The 14,657-nt window shown below is 35.7% G+C and overlaps 1 protein-coding gene across 1 annotated transcript in view; it reads left to right on the forward strand.

Moving 5' to 3' along the window:
- The window catches only part of PGM2L1 (phosphoglucomutase 2 like 1), a 46,634-nt gene extending 34,163 nt beyond the window's left edge, over positions 1-12,471 (forward strand). The window contains exons 7-14 of the mRNA XM_045555483.1: positions 1,577-1,766; positions 2,081-2,178; positions 3,226-3,406; positions 5,135-5,228; positions 5,535-5,664; positions 5,903-6,092; positions 9,364-9,497; positions 12,008-12,471. Of these exons, the coding sequence (XP_045411439.1) occupies positions 1,577-1,766; positions 2,081-2,178; positions 3,226-3,406; positions 5,135-5,228; positions 5,535-5,664; positions 5,903-6,092; positions 9,364-9,497; positions 12,008-12,110 (1,120 nt within the window). The 3' untranslated portion in view covers positions 12,111-12,471. The remainder of the gene's footprint in view (positions 1-1,576; positions 1,767-2,080; positions 2,179-3,225; positions 3,407-5,134; positions 5,229-5,534; positions 5,665-5,902; positions 6,093-9,363; positions 9,498-12,007) is intronic.
- The last annotated feature ends 2,186 nt before the right edge of the window (positions 12,472-14,657 follow it).

Below are 14,657 nucleotides of genomic sequence, written 5' to 3' on the forward strand. Positions count from 1 at the left end.
TAAATCACCATCTTGGAGAGTAAAATGCAAGTATTTGGGGTAATGAAGTAGAATTGCCTGAAAGTGTTGAGTGTCCATTGAAAGTAAAGCTGTTCAATCCTTTTGAGAAATTTACTCTAGTAATATTTAGCTATTTTGGTACAGGCCTGGAAAAGGTACTTAGCTGGGTTCAACAAGGGATGGGGTATGGAGAGTCAAGGTAACCAGAGTGACATAGACGAAGGTGATTGAAATGAGGTACCTTGGAATCTAAGCTGCACATGAAAGAAAGTAAAGGGGAGGGGTCTGCTGGAGAGTGAGAAAGACCAGTTAGGAAGTTTTTGTCATGGTTCTGATAGATGGTACTTACACAGAGTTTAACTGTTACTTACACAGAGTTAACAACAGATAGAGGGAAGATATCAAGGTCAGGAAGTTGAACCACAAAGGAAGAATCCATTTGAATTAAAAAATCTTTTGATCTTTAAATTAATACCACATAGTTTGTTTTTTAAAATATCTTATGCTACATATCTGATAAAGGGCTGATAACTAGAATCTATATAGAACTCAGGAAAATCAGCAAGAAAAAAATCAAACAACCCCATTAAAAAGTGGGCAAAGGACATGAACAGAAACTTTTCAAAAGAAGACAGACTAATAGCCAGCAAACATATGAAAAAATGTTCAGCATCTCTAATCATCAGGGAAATGCAAATCAAAACCACAATGAGGTATCAGTTAACTCCAGTGAGAATGGCTTTTATCAAAAAGTCCCAAAACAATAAATGTTGGCATGGATGCAGAGAGATAGGAACACTCATACAGTGCTGGTGGGACTGCAAACTAGTGCAACCTCTGTGGAAAGCAATATGGAGATACCTCAAAGAGCTACAAGTAGAACTACCATTTGATCCAGGAATCCCATTCCTGGGCATCTACCCAAAGGAAAAAAAGACATTCTATAAAAAAGACATCTGTACTAGAATGTTTATAGCAGCACAATTCATAATTGCAAAGGTGTGAAACAACCCAAGTGCCCATCAATACATGAATGGATTAATAAAATGTAGGGGGGGGTGTATGTATACACACACACACACACACACACACACCCATGGAGTTCTACTCAACGACAAAAAACAATGGTGATCTAGCACCTCTTGTATTATCCTGGATAGAGCTGGATTGGAGTCCATTCTACTAAGTGAAGTATCATAGGAATGGAAAAATAAGCATCACATGTACTCACCATCAAACTAGTATTAACTGATCAACACTTATGTGCACATTTAGTAGCAACATTCTTTGGGTGTCGGGCAGGTGGGAGCGGGGAGAAGGGGATGGGTATATTCACACCTAGTGGGTGCGGTGCACACCATCTGGGGGATGGACATGCTTGAAGCTCTGACTCAGGTGGGGCGAAAGCAATTTATGTAACCTAAACATTTGTACTCCTATAATATGCTGAAATTTAAAAAATATCTTAGACCTCTGCTGAAGGCTTTCATCACTTTTTTCAGAATTTGACTATTTTTAATTATATCCCAGATAACAAGTTTTATGATATTGATCAAATGGTGATTTTCCTTTACAGGGAGTTAAACTCAAAGACGACCTTGAAATTTGTGCACACATCTTTTCATGGGGTCGGACATGACTATGTACAGTTGGCTTTTCAAGTGTTTGGTTTTAAGCCTCCAATTCCAGTACCAGAACAAAAAGATCCTGATCCAGACTTCTCTACTGTTAAATGCCCAAATCCCGAAGAAGGAGAATCTGTGCTGGTATTTTTTTTAAATATTTAAATTACTAGTTTAGTAAACCATTACAACAGATAGAACTCACTGGCAATTCAAAGATTACTTGCAAAAGCAGAAACCACTGTAGTTTATATCTTTTAGATTATATTGGAGCCATAGGTTGTATTTTCTTAAAAATTTTTATGGTGGGTTCCCTACTTTTAGGTTTCTTAATTTACATTTAGCCAATCTATATGCCTCCTAAAATTCATATCACTAACATAGTGTCTACATTTAGAAATATTAACACAGAATTTAGGTTCTTCAGTACAATACAGCTTTTTGGGTTACTATTTCAGGAACTTTCTCTGAGACTGGCAGAGAAAGAAAATGCCCGAATAGTTCTAGCCACAGATCCTGATGCAGACCGACTGGCAGTGGCAGAACTTCAGGAGAAGTAAGTAGAATCTGTTATTTGATTAAAAGCTTGAACTTTGAAAAGCAGTTTTCAATTTTAAGTCTTACAGACTCACTGAAAATACGAAAAAATCAAAAAAGAACATAAATCTCCTATAAGCCCAGCATCCAGAGATAACCACCCAAGTTGATACTTTGACATGTCCTTCCTATCTTTTTTCTACTCAAATATTTAAATATATAATTGTTTTTGTAAAATTATGATCATCCTATGTATAGTTTTATATCTTTTTTTTTTTTTTGAGACAGAGTGTCGCTTTGTTGCCCTGGTTAGAGTGAGTGCCGTGGCATCAGCCTAGCTCACAGCAACCTCAAACTCCTGGGCTTAAGCGATCCTCCTGCCTCAGCCTCCCGAGTAGCTGGGACTACAGGCATGCGCCACCACGCCCGGCTAATTTTTTCTATATATATTTTTAGTTGTCCAGATAATTTCTTTCTATTTTTAGTAGAGACGGGGGTCTTGCTCTTGCTCAGGCTGGTCTCAAACTCCTGACCTTGAGCGATCCACCCACCTCGGCCTCCCAGAGTGCTAGGATTACAGGCGTGAGCCACCACGCCCGGCCCACTAGTTTTATATCTTGATTGTTTTCTGCTTCAATTGTACTGTGAGCATTTATTTCCCTGTCCTTATATATTATTTAAAAAATTAATTTTAAAAATGGCACAGTATCTTAACAAATTGCTTTGTCAGTATTATTCCTTAATCTTGGTCGTCTGGGTTACTCTGTATTTTTCCCATTATAATATGGAAGATGTCTTTACATAGAAAGGCTTACACATCTCCTACTCATTAAGTAGGAGAATAAAAGTAACAATGTAATAACTTTCCAAAAGACATTGCAACCATTCCTACCCATGGTCAGTTAGAAAAGAAGTAGTAGTAAATGTTTTTTCAAAATCCCATATAATAGTTTTTGGTTTTTACCGTCTGATCTAATTTGTAGGTCTTAGAGTCAAGAAGTTTCAATGAGAAGTTAAAAAGGTCCTTACTTCGAACTTTCTTCTCTTTCTTTCATTCTCTCTACAGTGATCGTTGGAAAGTTTTCACAGGGAATGAGTTGGCAGCTTTATTTGGGTGGTGGATATTTGATTGCTGGAAGAAAAATAAATCAAGAAATACTGATGTGAAGAACGTTTATATGTTAGCCACCACAGTCTCTTCTAAAATTTTGAAGGCAATTGCACTTAAAGAAGGATTTCATTTTGAAGTAAGAACAGACAATATCTGTGCACTACTTTTCTAAACCTATTTCTATATGTAAAAGACATCTCCCTACCAAAACTACTTTCATTGATTTCATTTGTAATTCCCCCATTTTTCCTAATTCTGTTAATACTTGTTTAATCTTTTTTGATAGTGTAGATACCTTGAGCCAAATTCATCCAGTACTGTATGTGAATTTCTGGTACTAAGATGAGATATTCTTTTAACATTACATTAACATTTATTATTCCACACAACAATATCTGGTTTTCCCACTGGGAAAATCTGGCTTCTGGTAACCTCATCAGTAACACAGACTCTATTCAAAAAAATTAATGGGTGTCATCAATCCCTTGCTTAGGTTCTTCAAGCACAGTCTTAAGAAACTTTAAGTAGTCTTCTAAATTGAAAATTAAGACCCAGTGATTCTACATTCAAAAAACAAGTAGTGACTGTTGATCTGTCCAGATCCTTAACCTTTGTGAACCTCTGGCAGTTAAGCTGACCATTTTTGCAGCTTCTGGGACTAAGCTGCTTTTCCTCTGCCACCTTTGCCAAATATCAGTGAAAATGTTACCTCTGGGTATTTTTCTTGAGCCATAGTCAAGCTACAGGTCTTAACACTAATTGCCTGAATAAAAGAAAGTTGTGCTTGTCTTTATGAAGTATGAAGTAGAGCTTTCAATCTTAGACTTTCTAAAACACAAATAGCAAAATAGAAGATATTGAAAGTTTATTTGATCCTAAGATTCCAAATTACAATAATGTGAATGTTTTCTTTGTTTATATCTGTGGCAAGAAAAATGTATCGTGAACACAAAAAAGATAAAAAGAACATGATTCTAAAGTTAAATATTATAAATTTGCTTTTTTTATTGTTGTGAGGGGGAGATTTTTGGCTTTTTTGTTTTTTTTTTTTGGTGAGGAGGTAGGTAGAGGGATGAATTAGAAAACTTAGTAATGGTGAGCTTTAGAATTAGGTATATCACATATTTTTCCTATTGACTCTAAAACATCATGTCTTTAAAGTGAGCAGTAGCTCATTAGATGAAAAATCCTCAAATCTAATTACTAAAGTAGTACTTTGTAACTGTCTTGGTGGTTTTATTTAGGCCACAGTTATGGGAAAGTACACTTGGTTCAAGTGTATGTTGTGATAATGTTAAAAGTGCATCACTAAAAAGCTTCATGGCCTTTAATTACTCAGGGAGACTATATCCACCAACCTTCATAGGTACTCCTATATTAGTGGTTATATTAATAATAGCGTTTAAAGGACAGTTTCTGAGAAGCAGTATAATTGATTCCCAACTGCCTCTCTTATATGCAGCATAATCTTCGGCAGATTTATTTAACCTTTGAGCCTCTGTCTCAGCAACAGTGTGAGCATTAATAAAGATGATGTAAGGCACCTATTATAGTACTTAATAAATAGTAAGTGATCATAGTGTGTTTGTGTTACTTTGTGACTATATATGTCACTTGTAAATATTGGATTATATTTGGCATAAATAACCTATTATGCTCAATAAATAGTAGGTCATCAGTAGTGGCAGTGTGTATAATTATGGCACTTTGTCACTATAAGTCTACCACTGTATAAATCCTTGTGGATTGAAGATCATAACAGAAGATCACTATATGAGTGTTATGTGCATTTAGTGGCAGATTTTTCTCTAAAATGTATTTATGAGAGAGTCACTTAACTAGAGTGGCCTCCTCTGCATTTCAGGAAACATTACCAGGTTTTAAATGGATTGGAAGTAGGATAAAAGACCTCCTGGAAAATGGGAAAGAAGTCCTTTTTGCATTTGAAGAATCTATTGGTATGTAGTAAATATTAAAACCTTTGAAATTTGATTGAGAGAATTTTTTAATGTAATTCTGTAGAGAGGAATTTCTGTCTTCTGCTTTTATATTTTGAATTGTAAAAACTATAGCAAACTCAGAAATTTGTAGATGCATTTCTTATCGGAAATTAAAAGAACCAAGTGTCCCCTAAATACATTCTGTATTGATGGGTTTCATCTATTTCTAGGCTTTTAAATTCACTGGTCCTTCTGAAGAAACATAAAACTACTGACATTAGAGGCTTAAGTTTTCCTCTTTTCTAAATGTTTTTTAATCCTCAGGTTTTCTGTGTGGAACTTCAGTTTTGGAAAAAGATGGGGTGAGTGCAGCCGTTGTTGTTGCCGAGATGGCATCTTACCTGGAAACCATGAATGTAACATTGAAACAGCAACTAATTAAAGTTTATGAAAAGTAAGTTCTACTATTATGAATTTCACATGGTAGATTTTTCCTTCCTTTCTTTTTGTCTTACTCTTAGTTTTCTAAATTTGGTTTTGAGGAATAGTCAATCCTTTTTGAAAAAGTATTAAAATTATCTGAATTAAGGATTACCACTTTCTACAAAATACTATAATAGGCTTATCTTTAATATTTACTTTTCTAAAGAGTTACCTGAAATCTGATTTTAGCACTTTAAATCTTTGTGCAGATATGGTTATCATATTTCAAAAACTTCGTATTTCTTATGTTACGATCCACCTACCATTAAAAGTATATTTGAAAGGCTTCGTAATTTTGATTCTCCGAAAGAATATCCAAAATTTTGTGGGACATTTGCTATACTACATGTACGGGACATTACCACTGGATATGACAGCAGTCAACCTAATAAGAAATCAGTAAGTATCCATTTTTTTCAAACAATTTAGAAAATTTAATAGCTCATGTCACCAAAAAGTCCAGAGGTAGGACAGATCTCACATGGGACTCAATCCAGTTTCCTCATGCTTACCAGTTTATTATAAAGGTTACAATTTAGGAACAGCCAGATGGAAGAGACCTACAGGGCAAGGCACTGGGGGTGGGGGGTGTGGAGCTGCACCACCCTCCCAGCACACCTGTGTTTACCAGTCCAGAAGCTCCTGTAAGTACCTGTTTTTTAAAAAAACTTTGTAACAATTTATAATAACTCATACTATAGTCAAGTGGTGGAACTTCAGGCCTGTAAGTTTCTTGAGACTAGGACCCATTGTTTTACTCCAGAGCAGTAGTAAGTAACCGGTCTCTGTGACTCTGATCCTATCCTCATCACTCCCCAGATAACAATCTGTACTATCTGGGGTGAGGGGGAGAGGGAGAGAGAGAGAGAGAATGTGCAATGATGCTAAATAATGTTAAAAATAAAGTCTAAAAGCATATAATTTCAAAGCCATACATCTAATTTTAACTTCTCTTTCCAACCTATTCCTTATACTTCAAGCCAAATAGCACAACTTACATATATACCTATTTTTTTTAATCTCTGTATTTTTAGTCAAGCTGTTTTCTCAGTTCATCTTTTCTTCCTAGTGCTACAGATCTATATGTCAGCCATTATTTAAGACTTAAGGCAAATGTCATCTCCTGCACATGGGATCTCCCAGGTCCCTGCATTATGGGACCTCCAGGCCCCATAATCAGATGTCTTCCTCCTGAGGTTTCATTAGATAGTATGCCTTCCTCCTGTCATTTGTTACTTTCTATTTTATGTTATCATTGTGTTGTACATGGCCTCTCAAAGCCCCTGCCTATGTAGGAGGTGCTCAACAAATATTTAGAGGCCATAGATTGCTGATCCTATTCATTTTGTTGTTATGATGATGATGATTAGCCTAAATTTCCATTTGTGATGTCCTGATGTTGTCTCAAGATTCTAGGAATGTAAAGTATTTTGGAAAATCTTCAGCTTCTTGTGTAGAATACTACCCATATTCCATTTTTGCTTATACATCCAGTCAACAAATATTGGTTTCCATTTGTTGATATTCTGTGTATGTGCATGTGTGTGTCTGTTTTTGTCTTTATAAATTACTTAAAGAGAATAATCAAATCTTTTGCTTTTTATTTCTCTAATTGTTGCTGTGCTTACAGTAGCCTTTGGTGGGATGCTTTTTTCCCCTTAGCTCTTATTAAAGTGTATGATATTGGCCGGGCGAGGTGGCTCACGCCTGTAATCCTAGCACTCTGGGAGGCCAAGGCAGGTGGATCACTCGAGGTCAGGAGTTCGAGACCAGCCTGAGCAAGAGCGAGACCTCGTCTCTACTAAAAATAGAAAGAAATTATCTGGCCAACTAAAATATACATAGAAAAAAAAAATTAGCTGGGCATGGTGGCACATGCCTGTAGTCCCAGCTACTCGGGAGGCTGAGGCAGTAGGATCGCTTAAGCCCAGGAGTGTGAGGTTGCTGTGAGCTAGGCTGACGCCACGGCACTCACTCTAGCCAGGGCAACAAAGCGACACCCTGTCTCAAAAAAAAAAAAAAGTGTATGATATTCATTATTCAAGGTGCTTTTTCATCTCTTCTCCTCTGATTCTTAAAATAATTTTATAAGGCAAGTAGCACAGATGCTGTTATCTCCAGGGTTACATAGTAAGTGTCAAAGACTTCCTGAATTCTGTCTTCATATTTCAGATTGACATTCATCTCATTGTTTTATCAAAACCCTTCTGTACTTACAGGCATAGATATACGGCAATGATAAAGGCATTGTTTCTGCACTCAAGAGTCTAGTGGTGAAATGGACAAATAATCAGCAATTACTTTACAAAATGATAAGTGCTACCAGGGGAATCATAGGGTGTTATGGAAGAGCATAGGAGGAATCCCCTACTTAGATTATAGAAGATTTCCTTGAGAACTTCTCTGAGTTCTCAAGTATGATTAGGAGTTACCCAGATGCAGGAGGAAGAGAGGGTGTTTCAGGCAAAGAGAGCAGTAAGTGCAAGGTCTGGAGGTGAGAAGGCTTGTTCTCCTTCAGAGAAGCACAGTAGTTCTTGAGAACTGGAGTATGGGGTAAGAGGAGGAAGGGCCTGTGTGGTGAGTAGGTTATGAGGGTTAAGCTTCCAGGCAGGCAGATCAGTTAGTACATTGTTTCAGAGTCTAGATGAGAGATGATGGTAGCCTGAATTTAATACAGTAGCAGTAGTGATGGAGAAAACTGAACAAAATTGAGCTATATAAAAGATACAATAGACAGGACTTGCTAATTGATGGTCTGTGAGTGAAAAGGAGGAGAGGAAGGTCTCTGTCTTAAGCAATCGGTGTATCATAGTACACTGACCAAGAGAGGGGTCTCAAGGACAGGACCAGGGCTCAGGACACCTGAGGGAAAGTCCCACTGTCAACCCCGCTGTGATAGCATAGCTCTCACAGCCCCCTCTAGATGCCTTGACAGAATGACATGTGAACTAGGAAGAATACCAGTGTTAATTCATATAGTCAATGTCAGTAAAGCTTCATTTTGAAATTTTTACTAAGAATATAAATAATTTTTTCTGCAGGATATGTGCGCTCCTCTTTGGAGACCATTGGTAAATAGCTTGTGAAAATGTTTTGCAAATACAAAAGCAGTTTGGACTTTGGAGCAGATAGACCTGGCTCCCACTTCTTGTTCTGTCACTTAGCTGATTCTCTTTGAGCCTCATCTGTAAAATGGCAATGATACTTTGCAGGATTATTGCTGAGGCCCAGAGATCATGTATATAAGGTATACAACCTAATGCCTGGACTATTATAAGCATTCAGTAAATGGTATGTTTATGAATTATTACATAGGTAGTCTTCATTTGTATTTTATAATTCTTTTTAAATTTTAAAAAATTTTTCAATTGTGGTTAAAAATACATAAAAGTCACCATCTTAACTATTTATGAATATAGTTTGGTAGTGTTAAGTATATTCATATCGTTGTGTGACAGACCTCTAGAACTTTTCATCTTGCTAAACTAAAACTTTGTACCCATTAAACAACTGCCCATCGTCATCCCCCTCAGCCTCTGGGAACCACCGTTCTACTTTTTGTTTCTAATTTGACTACTTTAAATACCTCAAATAAATGGAATGCATTTTACAATTCTTGAAAATGAAAAAGATACCGAGTGTAATTAAGCTGTTGATGTATTTTGCATAGGTGCTGCCTGTGAGTAAAAATAGCCAAATGATTACATTTACTTTTCAAAATGGCTGTGTTGCTACTCTTCGGACAAGTGGCACAGAACCAAAGATAAAGTATTATGCAGAGATGTGTGCATCACCTGACCAGAGGTGAGAAGTACTTTTTTATATATGTATGTATATTAATAAAAGCTTTATTGAGATACAATTCACATACCATACAGTTCACCCATTTAAAATGTACAATTCACTGGTTTTTCGGATGTTCATAGAGTTGCATAACCATCACCACAATCAATTTTAGAACATTTTCATCACCCCCAAAAGAAGCCTTATACCAATGGGGCATATGGAACAGAACAACCAAGAACTCCATGCACTGAACCTTGTGTTAGCATTCTCTCTCCATCTCATTGGCTGAATATCTTTTTCCTTTTATTTTCTTTCTTTTTGGTCACTGAGTAAACAAACTGTATAAATTTGGTCTGGAGAGAGGTGATTCAAATTTTTTCATAATCTTAAAATCACTTCCCATTTTTCTCCCTCGGAGCCCTAAGCAGCCACCAATCTACTATCTTTCTCTATAGATTTGCTTGTTCTGCACATTTCAGATAAATGGAATCATACAATATGTGGTCCTTTGTGACTGCCATCTTTTACTTAGCATAATGTTTTCTAGGTTCATCCATATTGTAGCATGAGTCAGTACTTTATTCCTTTTTTTAAAAGTTTGTATTTTATGGCCCAATAATATTCCATTGTATGGATATGTCACATTTTTTAATCCATTCATCAGTTGATGGACATTCAGGTTATGTACACCTTTAGGTTATTACGAATAATACTGTTATGACCATTTGTATACAAGTTTTAGTGTGGACATATGTTTTCATTCCTCTTGGGTAAATAGCTAGCAGTGGAATTCCTGGGTCATATGGTAATTTCATTTATTTAACCTTTTCAGGAACTGCCAGACTATTTTCCAAAGCAGCTGCATTATTTGGGAATTGAATTTTAAAATTGTAATGAATTTCTATTCTTGGAAAGAATCTCTGATCTTTAACCATTATATGATGAACATAAAGAAATAATCAACAAATAACTTGTGTTTATTGCCAGATACTCATTTTATACATCTAATTTGACGTAATCTTCCCAGTTCATTTCCTTTTAAGGGAATGAATTATGGCTACATTAACTTGATAAACATGTTAAAAGGCTATTTAAACCTATTAAAAGTTTCCTTCCTATAATGTTGTCACTGACCAATATATTTTTGGGAAGGAGGTTTTTTAGAATTGTCTTCGGAGCTCAACCAAGCTACATTATTTTGTATTTCCCCAAATCTTTGTATTTAAGAGTAGATTTTATTTCCTTTGGAGGAAAAAAGAAAGAAGATCTCCTGAAGTCATTCAGAGCAGAGTTTAAAGTAAAGTAAATTGGGTAATGCTATATTTGGTTAAAAATGAAGTATGAGGCCGGGCGTTGTGGCTCACACCTGGAATTCTAGCACTTTGGGAGGCCAAGGCAGGAGGATTGCTTGAGCCCAGGAGCTCAAAACCAGCTTGAGCAACATAGCGAGATTACCATCTCTATAAAAAATTTTTTAAGAAATTAGCCAGCTGTGGTGGCACACACCTGTAGTCCCAGCCACTGGGGAGATTGAGGCAGGAGGATCCCCTGAGCCCAGGAGTTTGAGGTCACAGTGAGCTATGATCACACCACTGCACTCTAACCTGGGCAACAGAGAGACTCTGTCTCAAAGGAAAGGAAAAACAAGGATTATTAAAGTAACAAAAACTTATTTGTTGTGTAGCTTGTAATATTAGTGTGAAAGCAGTTAAAAAGAGGCTTTCGTAGAAATGCTTTGGGCAATAGCAGCTCCTCAGTGATGACTTTGAAGGACTTACTTGTAAGCGCATTTTTTTTTTTTTAATTGAGACAGAGTCTCACTCTGTTGCCCTTGGTAAAGTACAGGGGAGTCATCATAGCTCACTGCAAACTCAAACTCCTGGGCTCAAACGATCCCTACCACCTCAGCCTCCCGGGTAGCTGGGACTACAGGCGTGCGCCATGATGCTGGGCTAATTTTATCTAATTTTAGTAGGATAGGGTCTCACTCTTGCTCAGGCTGGTCTCAAACTCCTGAGCTCAAACAATCCTCCCGCCTCAGCCTCCCAGAGTGCTAGGATTACAAGCATGAGCCACCACAGCTGGCCTCATATTTGTTTTTTAAACATCTCATTCTTTTAATCACACCTCCATCTACTACGTGAAAGATATATCTTATCACCCCATAACATCTGTACTGAGTATTCTTCCAAGTATTTCAAGAAGACATTTTATCTTAATACCTGGTATTGGTGTTCAAAGCCATTAAATTACCTGACCTAAGAGATTTAGATTTACAATATAACTGCTCCATTTGTCCTGTACTTAGGAATTCCTGTTAGTGCAGTTCAACTTCAGTTTGTCAGTGGTGTTTTCTTTGTGTATGATTTTTTTTGTCTTTTTTTTTAACTGAGTAGATTTTTCTTTTGTATAACAATTGTTTAATCATTCCATTAGGTATATGCCCTCTTAAAAAATGAAAATAACTTAAATAAATTTTAAGGATGTGAAAATAAAGAATTCCAAAATTCTTAATCTTTTTTTGTCAGTGACACTGCCTTACTGGAAGAAGAATTGAAGAAACTCATTGAAGCTCTAATTGAGAATTTTCTTGAGCCCAGTAAGAATGGACTGATCTGGCGTTCTGTTTAGGCGTACACCAGTAGGTCACGACTTTGTACTGGCATATGGAACAGAACAACCAAGAACTCCACTCATTGAACCTTGTGTTAGTGTTCTCTATCTCATCTGGCTGAGTATCTTTTTCCTTTTATTTTCTTTGTTTTTTTTTGTCCGCTGACTAAACAAACTGTATAAATTTAAAATGAAGTGGTCTGCAGGGAAATGATTCAGTTTTTTTCATAATCTTGAACAAAAGTCAGTACATTAAAAATATTAGAGTAACATGTTGTTCTTCCTTTAACAGAAACATAACAATACAAAGGGAAGTTTTCTTATTAAAGTGTGATTAAGCCTAGTTCCATATGTTGTAATTGTGTATAGCATGGTAAAAGAAAAAGGCAGATAGATGTTATGTAACTATAGGGTTAGTTAAGGAAATTAATCCATAAAATTGGCAAGAAAATGGTACTGTTCCTAGATCATTATAGAAAAGTGTCACTGTTACATCACAGGCATTAATTTACAAATTAGAATATTTGAAATAGGATATTTAGCATTTCTAGTTTAGAACAGATGTTACAATATGTGGTTTCAGCACCTCTGTTTCAGGTGCCCTTGGTGCAGTGTAAACTTACTATATGTATTTAAAATTCCAAAGTTTACTGAACATAAAACAATAGTGGCAACACTCCTGTTGGCTTTGTTCTTGTCAAATTACTCAGTGCCTTCTCAGGGTCTGGGATGAACTAAAAGCGTTCCTGCATTGAATACAATTAAATTAGATAGTTAAGGAAATTTTCAGATAGTTGAGGAAAATCTTCCAAACTATATAGGTGCTTCCTCTATATCAAATGAGCTTGCTGATTTTAAAATCTTATGAGTGTAAATAAAGATTTTAATAAAAGCAGGCTTAATGTAACTGTAGTTAAGGATCTTCATGTTAAAATTGTTTCAGTTATCAAAACCTTTAAAGAAAAAAATCTGAACTGAGAAAGGAGCTCTGAATTTATTTGGCAGTCTAACTTTTGAATTACATTTTTGTAAGATTTATTTTGTAGATTTATTCCTTTATCTTATGAAGTAATGTTAATTTTACAAAGAAATAAGACATCCAGATTTTAAGTATTATGAAACATGAAAACTACACGTTTTAAAACAAAAGTCCAGTTTATTCTAACATCTTGCTTCTGTAGAATTTCTTATCACATGAGTACTATTAATATTTATCTTTTTTAATGTGGAAAAAATTTTTTTCAGGAAGTCACTCATGGTTGATTCTGTGGTCTTCTGAAAAGATTTAATACAGAAATGCTGTTTAATCTTCTTAAAGTGTATCTTGTCCTATATAGTTCTCAGAATACACGTGTGTTATAGTTAGAGGTAACAATAAGAAGGCCTTGGGTGTAATCATACTAAATGAATTGCCTACAAGAGATAGCACTGGTATTACAGAATTTATTTCCTAAAAAAGTAATAATAATACAAAGTTTGAACTGATTAGAATGTTCATTAAATCATGATTTGGTTTGTTGCAGCTCTCAGCTGACATTTGGTTGAGCCCATATAATCCAAACACAATTTTCAAATTATTGTATTGCCACTATTGTTAATTTGTTCTTTCCTTTCTTTCTTATAGCTGGATCTTGTATGACTGTAGATAATAGACAGGTAGCTAAATGTAGCGCACCATTTTTCTGAATGAGTTTGTTTCCAAAGGATTTGCACTGGAGAAGAAATGTGTAGAATTTTTTGTATTAAAAATATGTAAAACATTTTTTGTTTTATTTGCCTTTAGGAACATAGATTGTAATTTAGAAAATGGCGTATATTCTACAAAGTGGTATAAACAATATTGTATACATAAAAAAAGTGTATATTTGGTTCTAGTATCTGTGTTTCAGTGACTGACGAACAAAAATGAAGCTAAAATGACATGACAGCCCATTCATAGTTACTAAAGCCATGTCATGGTTGTCATTCTATTATGAAGAGAATAGTTTCATTTGCATGCTTTAATATAATGCAACATTTAAGTCATCTTAGTCAAAGTGAAAAGTTACTGAAGTTTGGATCTTACCTCAAAAATGTAAAGGTCCAAAGTTAAAATTAACATGATTTTACAAATGTTCCCAAAGTGTATAGATTGAGGGAATTAGCAAGCTCTAGCAAGCTCTCGAGGCTGATAATGATATTTAACATGAAGTTGACATAGTGGGTGCACATTTGCCCAACTGGAAAAATTCAGTCATACCCCAAGCAAGCCAAGAGAGACGGAAGTGCTGGCCTGTGGAGCACTGCGTTATCTTTTTCTTTTTGAACAATATCATGGAAATGAATATATTCTCATTGAGCATGTAAATCAAAACTGCAGTCTTCTAGAGCTCTGGGTGAAAGGGAAGAATTAGTGGGGCAAGATCAAAGCATAAATTGGAAGTAAATAGTAGAAATAAACAATATACAGGTCAATAAGGCAGCACAGGAAATGCTTCTCATGAAGGGCAAACCTAAAAGTAGGGAATAAACTGGCTGCAAGTTGTTTACTTGTGTTTACGTGTTATGATGGATAGTGAACCTATT

Source organism: Lemur catta, chromosome 7, assembly GCF_020740605.2.
Source record: "Lemur catta isolate mLemCat1 chromosome 7, mLemCat1.pri, whole genome shotgun sequence".
Lineage (NCBI taxonomy): Eukaryota > Metazoa > Chordata > Mammalia > Primates > Lemuridae > Lemur > Lemur catta.